Source organism: Dendropsophus ebraccatus, chromosome 15 (genome assembly GCF_027789765.1).
Source record: "Dendropsophus ebraccatus isolate aDenEbr1 chromosome 15, aDenEbr1.pat, whole genome shotgun sequence".
Lineage (NCBI taxonomy): Eukaryota > Metazoa > Chordata > Amphibia > Anura > Hylidae > Dendropsophus > Dendropsophus ebraccatus.
In genome coordinates, this window is record NC_091468.1 from 66,496,460 (window position 1) to 66,509,683 (window position 13,224).

At 41.5% G+C, this 13,224-nt stretch overlaps 1 protein-coding gene across 1 annotated transcript in view; it reads right to left on the reverse strand.

Annotated features, from left to right (window-relative positions):
• Nucleotides 1-13,224, reverse strand: part of IGF2R (insulin like growth factor 2 receptor) — a 79,012-nt gene that overhangs the window by 48,912 nt on the left and 16,876 nt on the right. Inside the window, exons 3-8 of the mRNA XM_069955435.1 lie at nucleotides 12,462-12,577; nucleotides 10,412-10,510; nucleotides 6,983-7,115; nucleotides 3,125-3,245; nucleotides 2,432-2,531; nucleotides 400-562 (exon numbers count right to left, since the gene is read on the reverse strand). Of these exons, the coding sequence (XP_069811536.1) occupies nucleotides 400-562; nucleotides 2,432-2,531; nucleotides 3,125-3,245; nucleotides 6,983-7,115; nucleotides 10,412-10,510; nucleotides 12,462-12,577 (732 nt within the window). The remainder of the gene's footprint in view (nucleotides 1-399; nucleotides 563-2,431; nucleotides 2,532-3,124; nucleotides 3,246-6,982; nucleotides 7,116-10,411; nucleotides 10,511-12,461; nucleotides 12,578-13,224) is intronic.

The following is a 13,224-nucleotide window of genomic DNA, read 5'->3' on the forward strand; positions in this document are numbered from 1 at the left end:
TGCCAGGCTTCTCCTTTAACAGGGCAATGATGGTTCTAGCTGCAGATCAGCATGCAGTTGTAGCCAATGCTGAAAGATCAGGTTGCTGTATCTGTGTCTCATTCCTGGAGAGATCTGTGCACAAGCCCTATGATAATTAAAAAGGCATGTGCACAGAATGCAGGACATTACCACGGTGACCCGATCTTCCGGCATCATCTGAGACCACACATTGATCTTCTGGGGTGGAGGCTGATGTTATTTAGACATCTATTACCAACCCTCACACTGATGCAGACAAAGTACAAACTGCAAGAATTTCTCAATGAAAGCTTATGGAACATGACAAACCGTTCAAAGTTTGGATGCTATTTTTTTCCCCCTATACATCCCACAGACAAAAATACAATGAATTCTGACCTGGTTTTTCGGTGAGTGGGGACAAGTCAATAGAAATCCCCCTCTCCTTGCTGATGAGGGTACAATTGTCACTTTCCAGGTACTCTGTGTGACAGGCGTTCTCGGTAACCCATTCCACCTCATAGCGACAATTGCTGTTTGCTGTTAGTTTGGGGTCAGAAACCTACAAGAAAGGGAAATTAATTACATAGAACTATTTATTACTATGGTAAAAACAGGGCAGTAAAGTAATAGAAAAAGACATTCAAAGTAGCTGCAGCACAGTCCACAGAATACATTGTATGCAGGGGGGAATTTTACATAGCAAACATGTTCCCAACGTAACCTGCATGGCCAGTATGGTTAGTTTCATCTTCCTGCCTGGTATAGGAACCATAAAGGAGGTCCCGGCTGTAAGCTGCCCTTCTGTAAAACATAATAAACATCTTATTCCTTCCCTACCAGAAGTCTGTGGTGTATTCGGCTCCAGCACCAAACACTCCCTCTGCCGCTTTCAAGATGGACTTGTCCCTGCAGTGACAGCCCGCTCAGCCAATCAGTGGCCGTGGTGCTGTGTCATTTCAGTCAGTGATTGGCTGAGGGAGTGTTCAGTGGAGGACGCATGATGAGGTAGGAATAAGAGGTTTCTTATTTATGCAGATTAACGCCGTATTAATAAGGGGGGTAGCAAGCGCCGACCTATCAGCTCAGCGCTCGCTTCCCCGCTCGCTGCCTGTGCTATTACACACACAGCGAGCAGCGAAGGAGCTGCCCACTGAGGTCAGCAGCATTCTGCTACCGCCGCTCCTCTTACACAGAGCAACGCACAGCAGACCATCACTGACATGATTGGGCTGTTTCAACATCCACGATCAGCTGACCTTGTGCATGTTGGCTGCTCATGGTCTTTTAGGCTATGTTCACACGACGTACTATTTTAGAAAACAACGCCATTAAAACAACACTCAAAACAACGGCGGCTGTTCTATCGACTTCAATGCATATCATTGCAGTATAAAAAGAACGTCCGTTGTTTTAATGGTAAACAACGGGCGTTCTTTTAAAAAAATAGTATGTTGTGTGAACATAGCCTTAACATGCACTATTACACCAAACCAAACGGTCGAAACGGTTTCGTGTAATAGGGCCTTTCCCCGTGTTTCCTGCTTTCAACTTGATGATGCCTGATATATCCCCCCCATTGCCAGGCGCCACTATCACAAGGTAATCAATATATCCACATTAGCGTTATGGCTGACTGGTGTATATACCTTCCTTATATAGTCTGTTTTAAGGCCTTATTCACAAGTCCCGTGAAATTGCCCGAGGTCACGGATCCGCAACCATGGACAATTTTAGGGTCCATTAAATTCAATGAACTTATTTATACCATCAGTGTCGTGATCCGCGCCGTGAAAAAATAGGACATGTCGCAGTGTCGAGCGGGACCTAAGGGTATGTTCACACTGAGCAAATCCCGCCATGCTCAGTGTCCCGCTGTGAGTGAATGAGAGGGTGCGCGCTCCTCCGCTGCCGCCGCTCAGAGTGGTGTCATGTAACTTCTTTGAGCGGACAGCAGCGGCTGCGGAGGAGCGCACATTCTCCCATAGACGGGCTATGGAACACTGAGACAGGCAGAATTCTGAATTCTGTTTTACTCAGTGTGAACATACCCTAAAGCTGTCTATGAGATCCAAGTAAAACATAATAAACTAATATTTGTCCTGCCAATACCATTTCTCCTGCTGCCGCCTGTCTCCTCTGACCTAGATCCTCCCTTGTTTACAACCCATCATCAGTACCCGGCGTCTACACTGTCAACAAAGTCTATAAGAATGGTCACTGGTGCTATAACAGGCCCTCCAGCTGTTGCAAAACTACAACTCCCATCATGCCTGGACAGCCAAAGCTTTAGCATGATGGGAATTGTAGTTTTGCAGCAGCTGCAGAGCCAAAGGTTCCCTATCCCTGCTATACAATTTGCACAATAAAGCTATGGTAAGTAAGATTCGTGACATTTCTATAATAATTTTTTCCATAAGCATCGACTGACCTCTGTGCCGGCTGACGGACAGGTAAAGATTATTTTAACCGTGGGTGAATGGCCATTACAGAAGTCGGGTTTGTTGTCAGTTTCATACTGAAGTACCAGCCTAGAAAAAAAAGCCATATTAATCTATGAGGGGAAAAAAAAAACAGGTAATCGCTGTCTGAGCCTACAAACTAACATTCATCTCTTGACTTTCCCACTATAGGTTTAAGGGGAACTCCGGCGAAAATGTTTTTCTTTCAAATCAACTGGTTTCAGAAACTTAGAAACTATAGATTTATAATTTACTTCTAGTTGTATGTCTGCTGTATGTCCTGCAGGAAGTGGTGTATTCTTTCCATCTGACACACTGTTCTCTGCTGCCACCTCTGTCATTGTCCAGAGCAGGAGAGTTTTTATGGGGATTTGCTACTGCTCTGGACAGTTCCTGACATGGACAGAGGTGGCAGCAGAGAGCACCATGTCAGACTGGAAAGAATACATTAGTTCCTGCAGGACATACAGCAGCTGATAAGTACTGGAAGACTGGAGATTTTTTTATTAGAAGTAAATTACTAATTTCTGGCACCAGTTTGTTTGGAAAACAAATTTGGATGAACTACCCCTTTAAATATTAAAATTATATTGGGGAATTGGATACAATTTTATAGCAAGGACAAAACTATATGAGAAAAATCAGTAAATTAACATATATACCTGTCTTTCTCATAGGAGGCAAGAGGATTTTTTGGTTGTCCGACATCATAACCCTTCCCATCCTTTACCAGGCAGGCAGCGCTTCTTGGAGGACAGCTGGAGGTCGCCCCTGTAGAGATGCCTGTTCAGGAGAAGGATAACAATGATCACACAGACTCATGTAACACGTCTGCCATCACCTGTTATATGAAGCCTCGCAGGAGACGGACAGTCAGACCGGTTTAAAAAAACAACAAGAAAACAGGCCAGAAAATTAAAGGGACACTTAGTTAGTTATACCTTCCAATAACATTGCGAGGTTCCTTGGCATCACAGAAGATTTGCCCTCCTATTGTTTACCCCAGTGTTCCTGACATCCCCAATTTTATGATGTAATGTTGCAGTGCTGGTTACACTATAGTCGCCTTTGGGGCATAGGTATGTACTACACTAGTAGATACATAAGTGCATAGGTACGTACTACACTAGTAGATACATAAGTGCATAGGTACGTACTACACTAGTAGATACATAAGTGCATAGGTACGTACTACACTAGTAGATACATAAGTGCATAGGTACGTACTACACTAGTAGATACATAAGTGCATAGGTACGTACTACACTAGTAGATACATAAGTGCATAGGTACGTACTACACTAGTAGATACATAAGTGCATAGGTACGTACTACACTAGTAGATACATAAGTGCATAGGTAAGTACACTAGTAGATACATAAGTGCATAGGTACGTATTACACTAGTAGATACATAAGTGCATAGGTACGTATTACACTAGTAGATACATAAGTGCATAGGTACGTATTACACTAGTAGATACATAAGTGCATAGGTACGTACTACACTAGTAGATACATAAGTGCATAGGTACGTACTACACTAGTAGATACATAAGTGCATAGGTACGTACTACACTAGTAGATACATAAGTGCATAGGTACGTACTACACTAGTAGATACATAAGTGCATAAGTACGTACTACACTAGTAGATACATAAGTGCATAAGTACGTACTACACTAGTAGATACATAAGTGCATAGGTACGTACTACACTAGTAGATACATAAGTGCATAGGTACGTACTACACTAGTAGATACATAAGTGCATAAGTACGTACTACACTAGTAGATAAATAAGTGCATAGGTACGTATTACACTAGTAGATACATAAGTGCATAGGTACGTACTACACTAGTAGATACATAAGTGCATAGGTACGTACTACACTAGTAGATACATAAGTGCATAGGTACGTATTACACTAGTAGATACATAAGTGCATAAGTATGTACTACACTGCTAGATACATAAGTGCATAGGTACGTACTACACAAGTAGATTCATAAGTGCATAGGTACGTATTACACTAGTAGATACATAAGTACGTACTACACTAGTAGATACATAAGACCATAGGTACGTACTACACTAGTAGATACATAAGACCATAGGTACGTATTACACTAGTAGATACATAGGTACATACTACAAAAGTAGATTCTTAAGTGCATAGGTACGTACTACACTAGTAGATACATAAGTGCAAATGTGCATATGTATGTACAACACTAGTAGATACATAAGTGCATAGGTACGTACTACACAAGCAGATACATAAGTTCATAGGTACGTACTACACTAGTAGACACATAAGACCATGGGTACATACTACACTAGTAGATACATAAGTGCATAGGTACGTACACTAGTAGATACATAAGTGCATTGCTACGTTTTACACTAGTAGATACATAAGTACGTACTACACTAGCAGATACATAAGTTCATAGGTTCATACTACACTAGTAGATACATAAGTACGTACTACACTAGTAGATACATAAGTGTATAGGTAGGTACAACACTAGTAGATGCATAAGTGCATAAGTACATATTACACTAGTAGATACATAAGTGCATAGGTACGTATTACACTAGTAGATACATAAGTGCATAGGTACGTACTACACTAGTAGATACATAAGTGCATAGGTACGTACTACACTACTTGTATGCATTATCATACATTATGTGACCCAAAATAAAGGGACTTTTGTAACTTCTTTAGCAGGAATACAACTCTTATCCCTATGACTGTGCCCTGGACTAGCAGCTGGCACACACCGTGCTGGATCAGTGCAGTGAAATATAAGCCGGAGCCCGACCTCCCTGTATTGATTAACCCCCGTGGAGCTATGATCTCTCCTTCCATTATAGAGAGGATTTTCTGCCAAGTGAAACCATTGAGCTAAAAGCCTTCTCTAGTGCTTATGGCTACCGAAATATCATCTACTAATGGAAAGACTGTTTCCCAGACATCAGCTGTAATAAAGGCGACCCTGATATAGCAGAAGGAACATCATGCATTATAAACAGGTCCTACAGCGGAGCAGTCAGCATGTGCAGGTTATGTACGAGACAGAAAATATTATATTATTTGTACACCCCCCCCCCCCCCCCCAATAAATCAGAGTATTTTATTTCGTCCGTTGTACAAGATACAAAAGGTCGTGTTTTATAACTGGAGCAGAAGTATCAATTAAATGATCTTTTATCCAAGGCCAAATGCTGAAGGAGACGACAGATCCCGAGATCAGGATTCTGAAGTTTACGTAAGGTGCACGGCCAGATGACAGATCCCTATGCGGCTTAAGGGCTTATTCATTTGTTGGTTCAGTCGTTGTTTATGGGTGTATTGCACAATGGGCCTGTGTATTAGCTTTACTATCCATCTACAAACAGTGCCGAGGCTCCGGATTGTAGACAAGCCAGTGTAACACCTGCACGGACACGCCGCGTTATTCTAAGGACAGCATGGATTCTCTGCAGGTCCGCCAGTTATGCTCAAAAATATTCTGTTTTGTTAGGCTGGGTTCACACAAAGCGTATCTTTTTTTTTTTTTTTTTTTTTTTTTATAATGGAAGTCAATGAAAAAATGATCAAAACGGATGCACACAAATACATCAGTTTTTCTCATCCGTTTTATGCAAAAAGAAAAAAAAAAGGATTGCAAAAACAAAGTTTGAACTCAGCCTTACTGAACTCTGGGACTGCGTGTGTGTTCAATATACTGACTAACAAACGTCTTAAGACAACGCTCGCATTCAGATAGAAATGTCAAGTTGCAGCAAAAGTCGGGCCAGTGTTATGTCTCAGGGAGAGAGGTGATGATTAGACATTGGGGGGGGGGATTTATCAAACAGGGAGTAAAGTAAAACTGGCTCAGTTGCCCCTAACAACCAATCAGATTCCACCTTTACACCTTGTTTGATAAATCTCCCCCAGGGTCTTACCCCAAGAAAGGGCAAAGGTTGGTAATTACCTCTCTGCCTAATACAAGGGCTCTAGGAGGCTACTTTTGGGTCATGTACCTCTGCAATACACTCTACTATACTATTGGATTGATAGTTCTGACTGAGCTGTTAAAGGGGTTCTCCAGCGCTACAAAAACATGGCCGCTTCCTTCCAGAGACAGCACCACTCTTGTCTTCAGTTCAGGTGCAATTTAAAATTCTGTTCCACTCAAGTTAATGGATCTTAGTTTTAAACCCTGCACCCAAACTGGAGACAAGAACGGTGCTGTCTCTTTGAGGAAGTGGCCATGTTTTTGTAGCGCTGGGGTCCGCTGTCCTCCACTCCAGTTCCCGGGCCGCTTCCTGGTCTGAGTGGGGATCCGGGTGGTGATCAACTAAAACATGGAAAACTACCTGTGCAGCAGACTGGGCATAGGAGGGATTCATCTGAGTGTATAGATGCTGAAGGAATATATAATAGCATAATAATAATAATAATAATAATAATAATAATAATAATAATAATAATAATAACAACAACAACAATATAAGTACATACCAATAGTTCGGCAAATATTGATGTACAAGTCAGAGTTGGGATCCCAGTCATTGACTAAGTGTCCCCCCGCCGTCTTTATGAGGGGATTCAAGTCATGTTTCTTGTAATCAGAGTCAAAAACATAACACGGCACCTGAGAAGGGAACAGAGAGAGTGTATTATCCGGGATGGTACAGAGATACATTACTTACTACATTATAGCACTTCTCTTAGGGCTTCAATCCAGATAATAAGTTAACAAGAATATATAAGGCTGGGTTCACACTGATGTTTTTCTCTCCGCCACAGTTCCGTTTAGCTGTTCCGTTTTTAACCCCTTAAGGTCAAAGCCTATTTTCGTTTTTGCGCTTTTGCTTATTCAATTTTAAGTTTAAAAGTCCATAGCACTTGCATTTTTTCACCTAGAGACGTATATGAGCGCTTATTTTTTGCGAAACCAATTGTACTTTGCAATGACAGGCATTATTTTTCCATAACATATGCTGCGAAACCGGAAAAAAATCATTTGCGCTGTCAAATTGAAAAAAAAAATAATTTGTTTTGATTTCGGGGAGTTTTGCATTTACGCCGTCCGTCCTATGGTAAAACTGACTTGTTATGCATGTTCCTCAAGTCGTTACGATTACTATGATATATAACATGTATAACTTATATTGTATCTGATGGCCTGTAAAAAATTCAAACCGTTGTTAACAAATATACGTTCCTTAAAATCGCTCCATTCCAAGGCTTATAGCGCTTTTATCCTTTGGTCTATGGGGCTGTGTGAGGTGTCAGTTTTTGCGCCATGATGTGTTCTTTCTATCGGTACCTTGATTGCGCATATACGACTTTTTGATCGTTTTTTATTACATTTTTTCTGGATTTGATGCGACCAAAAATGCGCAATTTTGCACTTTGGAATTTTTTTGTGCTGACGCCGTTTACCGTGCGAGATCAGGAATGTGATTAATTAATAGTTCGGGCGATTACGCGCGCGGCGATACTAAATATGTTTATTTATTTATTAATTTATATTTATAAAATGGGAAAAGGGGGGTGATTTGGACTTTTATTAGGGGAGGGGATTTTTTTTATTAATAAAAACACTTTTTTACTTTTTTTTTTTACTGTAACTAGAAGCCCCCCTGGGGGACTTGTATATAGACAGCACTGATCTCTCATAGAGATCAATGCTGTGTATATACACAGCAAAGATCGATTAGATCGGTCATAGATTACTATGGCCTGCTGCAGGCCATAGCAATCTATTGCCGAGCCGGGATCAGCGTCATTCCGACGCTGAGGCCCGGCACGGGCAGAAGAACGGATCTCCCCCCCGCGATCGCATCGCGGGGGGGGAGATCGGTCCCACTAGACACCAGGGACGTGAGGTCTGAAGCCTCTAAGTGCAGCTGTCAGGTTTGACAGCTGCACTTAGAGGCTTAATTAGCCGGCGCGGCAACGGGACCCGCGCCGGCTAATAGAGGCACTGCCCGGCTGCACGTGTCAGCCGGGATCAGCGCCGTTCAGAGCGCGGTCCCGGCGGGACCCCGCTCTGAACACCCCGAGCGTCACCATGACGTATCAGATACGTCATGGGTCGCTAAGGGGTTAAACATAAATGAAATCTGACGTATCCGTGTAACACCCCATTCATTTCTATGTATTTTTATTGTGCTCTGTTTGCATGTATTCCGTCAGGGTTCAGTTTTTGTGAACGGAAAGAAAAATCCTGCGTGCAGCTTTTTTTCCTCCGTTTGAAAAAACGGAACACGAACGGAAAGTGCACTTCTGTTTTTTTTTTTGTTTTTTTTTTAAATTATAGTCAGTGAGGACGGATCTAAACTGAAGGTATTTCCATTTACATCCGTTTGCAAGTTAACAGTTTTCATCAGTTATTTCACTGAGCATGTGCAGAAGAGAGAAACCCAAAAAAATAAACTGATAAAAAAACAGATGCTGACTGATGGACAAATTTCTGTTTTTTTAAAGCCAAAATGCAAACGGCAAATGAAAAAAAAAAAAAAGAACATTTTGCAATCAGTTTGCTCATCAGCTTTTTTTCTTATCCATTCAATATAAACGGATCCGTTAGCAAATAACAAAAACGTTAGTGTGAACCCAGCCTAATGCAAACAAATATATTAAGGTTCTGGTGAAATGTACACTGGTCCCTATGATATAGAGACATCATTAACCATTACTCATGTATATGTGCTGTTCTATTAGAGAAAACGTAATCATAATTTTCTCTTGTGTTTCCAACATTGTGCTGACATACATAAGGAAGGAAGAATGTAGAGATGAGAGAATATACAGTAATGGCCAAAGCAGGACCCCCAAAACTTCATCCCCCCCCCCACCCCAGTTTCATAGTTTGTAAGGTTGATAAAAATCATCATCTGTTCATGAAGTTCAACTAAGGGAGGGGATGGATGGATGATGCTGCAGACAGCGGTATTATTGGCACATGCCCCCATTATAATCACATGCCAAGAGCCCACCACTCCGTCCTTCACATTTTCTCTTTCAAACAACCCAAAACAACTCAGTGACATTGACATTGCTGAAAGTGCAGACACCTATCAATGACAATTATCTCCTTGTCCCCATAAAGCATAGACCCCCCCCCCCCAGCATCTCCTCTTCTTCCCTCTCAGGTTCTGAACTAGTAACACAGAATGACGTCCCTGAGCCCCTCTCCCCTTTGAGCCCTACTACCTTCCCAAGTGACCCTATTCCCTCATACCTCATCCAGTCTCTCTCTCCCGATGTCGTTAAAATATAAATCTCTCTTTCTAGTTTCTAGAAATTAAAGGGTCACTGTTTTGGGGGTTTTCTTGGCAGAAATCAATAGTCCAGGCTATTTTAAGAAACTTTGTAATTGGGTTTATTAGGCAAATATGCCATTATCTGCATTCAAAACGACTTTCCCCAGGTCCCCCCCCCCCCCTCATCTCTCTCTCAGTCACTGCTCATAATCAGGAAATCTCCACTAGTTTACATCAATTGTGACCTGTGTAACCTATGGGGAGGGGAAGGGGGAGGAGGGAGATTAGTTGCCAGCAGAGAGCAGAGAACAAAGGATTACACAGTGGGAGCTGTGTGAAAGCCGGTATTCAGAGGTCAGTGCTGACCTCAGAGGAGATAGCCTGGTGATGTAGCTGTAAATTAACTCTTTGTTGTCCTGTTTTGGTGCCTCATCTCCCTCCACCCCTCCCCTCTCCATAGGAGAACCATGAACACATGGGGGAGAGCTTTCAACTGCTTTTTCATGATAAAAATGCATTTTTTGGCTAATAAACCCAATTACAAAATTTCTTAAAATGGCCTGTACTATTGATTTCTGCAAAAAAATAAATAAAATTAAATGACAGTGACACTTAAAAAGGCAAAAAAGAAATTAAGCAAAAAAAAAAAAATAAATAAATAAAAAGGACGCTTTACCTCTTTAATAGGCTTAAATTTATTCTTCTTGCAAGCCGTAAATGTTCTCCACTCAAAGTAATGCACACATTCATCGTATTTAATGAATTCCGGGGTACCCTGTGGTTTGAGAAAATATGAAAGTAGTTAAAAAGTAAATTTCATAGAACTGAACGCCATTTGGCTCATTTCCTGGTGCACTTGTCCTTCCTACAATACCCATTGGTGGAAAATGAGAAGACGAGACCTCCCTATGTTTAGTCCTGACTTCCCAGCGGAACGTCCGTCAATTGGGTTGCCCAGGATGGGTTCAAATATTCTATATACATATCCCAAAAAACTCACCTCTCCTGCTCCCCCTGCAGCTGCCGCCCCCCAGTCCTCAGCAAGGACATTTCTGTCATCAGGAAGTAGTTGAGGACTGAGGACTGGGAGCGTCGGCACTCCACCTGCATGGACCTGGGGAGGTGAGTACAGGTTGCGTTTTTTTTTTTTTTTTAACCAACCCCCAGTGATATATAAATCCCTTCAATGTACGCTGATAGAATACAAAGTCGTACTAAGTAGCACCGAGGAAAAGGGTCAGTCAGTGTAAATCTCTAATAGTTTATTAAAGGGGCACTCCATCAAAAAAATATTTCTTTCAAATCAACTGGTGTCAGGAAGTGCCAGAGGATTGCAATTTATTTCTATTGAAATAATCTCAAGTCTTCCAGTATCAGCTGCTGTATGTCCCACAGGAAGTGGTGTATTCTCTCCAGTCTGACACAGTGCTCTTTGCTGCCTTCTCTGTTCATGTCAGGAACTGTCCAGAGCAGCAGCAAATCCCCATAGAAAACCTCTTATGCTCTCCAGACTGGAAAGAATCCACCACTTCCTGCAGGACATACAGTAGCTGATAAGTACTGGAAGACTGGAGATTTTTGTAATAGTAAGTAAATTAAAAATCTCTGGCACCAGTTGATTTAACAAAAAATGCTGAGTACTCCTTTAAGAAAGAAGGTTGTAGCAATGCTTCACATCAATGGTCTGAAATAACTACCTGAAGAGCTCCGAAGAGCAAGGAGTACTGACTGTTCCCTTCACTTACTTGACCTCAACTGAAGAGAAAACCAAACATTCAATGACATCACAAGAAACGATTTGGAAAGGCTACAGGTCACACTAGGCGAACATAGATAAGATCTCTGTTTTTGTTAGTTTTTTTTTATTTTTTAACTAGTCATAAAGCTCAATAAAGAAAAAGCAAAATAGGTTAAAAATTCTATGAAATCCAAACAAAAACATTTTAAAGAATGTTACTTAAAGGGGAACTATAAGCAGGTTAGACAAGTCTAACCTGCTGATAAGTCCCTATTGCACAGGAGATACAGAGGAGAAAGGCATGTGTCTTATCTGCAGTTAGTAGTCTAACTAACCGCCTAACCGCACCAGAACGGCGGCGAGGTGGAAGGTAAGAGACATACCTTCCTCCTCAATGTCTCCTGTGCAATAGGGACACATCAGCAGGTTAGATTCACCTATCCTGCTGATAGTTCCCCTTTACAGAGATAACCTGACAACTGGGGCAGCTGTTTCGTACTGAGTGTGCTTCTTCCGGCCAGGTGTAACCTCACCTCCCTCCCTATTAAAGTTGTGAAATAAACGCCACATATTGCAGCAAACTTATGGGTGAGAGCCGACTGCCTTCTTCTTTTGCCTACTACATTGCTTTTTTGAGTCTAAGCACACCCTGAATACAGGAATATCAACTGCACACCAATTGCCATCAATTTCTATGATTTTATTTTTTTATTTTATGCACTTAAAAGATTTTTTTAAACAATTTCCAACACAGGTAGCAAGGATTTACCACAAGTTTTGGTCTACCATATCACTGGACGTTTCGGTCATATACGTCCTTTGTCAACATGGTATACTGTGCTCAAGTGTTATAGGAGACACCGTGTGTGGGAACTGTATAGGCGGCCAGAGCGGAACATCTATAGAAGTGAAGCGGTTAGTAACCAAATCAATGACTTACAAACATACTGAACACATAGTGAAAAACTGCAAAAACAGTAACACTGACCAATGACTTTCCGCACACCAAGCTGATGACACTTTGGATTTTATGCTCAGATCCTGGACAACTTTGCGTAGTATTAAATATAATCACATTATCACCAAACTGAGCTGGTGAAGTTCCTGGAAAAAAAAAAAAAAAAAAATCAAAACAAAAACACATTTTAAGCATTATACTATATTATTACTTCTACTAGTAGAATGAGTACAAGCAGAAAGTTGTAAGAGTGCAGATGAATACAGGGCAGTAAAAATAATAATGCCATCCAAGTGTGTCTAAATAGTGTTCATAAAAAAGGTTTGTTGTGTTTTTAGCATTTCAAACATGTTCACAACTTTCCCGAAGAATTTATCAAGAATTTACGAAGACCATTTTTACTTGATTTTGCACCTAAAGAGGGGCCGTGACCTTGGTATTTTCTGTATTTACAATATGTCAAATCTGGGCCACTCTGACTATGATGTGGTGTGAATGGAGCGACTATGAGGATAAAGGGGCATGAATCAGGGTGAGAGAGGTGTGAATATGAGGATGAGGGGGCATGAATCGGGCTCAGGGGGTGTGCGACTATGTGGTTGAGGGCGCATGAATCAGGGTCAGAGCAGTGTGAATATGAGGATGAGGGGGCATGAATCGGGCTCAGGGGGTGTGCAACTGTGAGGATAAGGGGTCATGTGACTATAAGCAGGAAGGGGTATGAATCAGGCTCAGGGAGGTGGCACTTCTCTGGCACCAGTTGACATGAAAGAATTTTTTTTTTTTTTTGCTA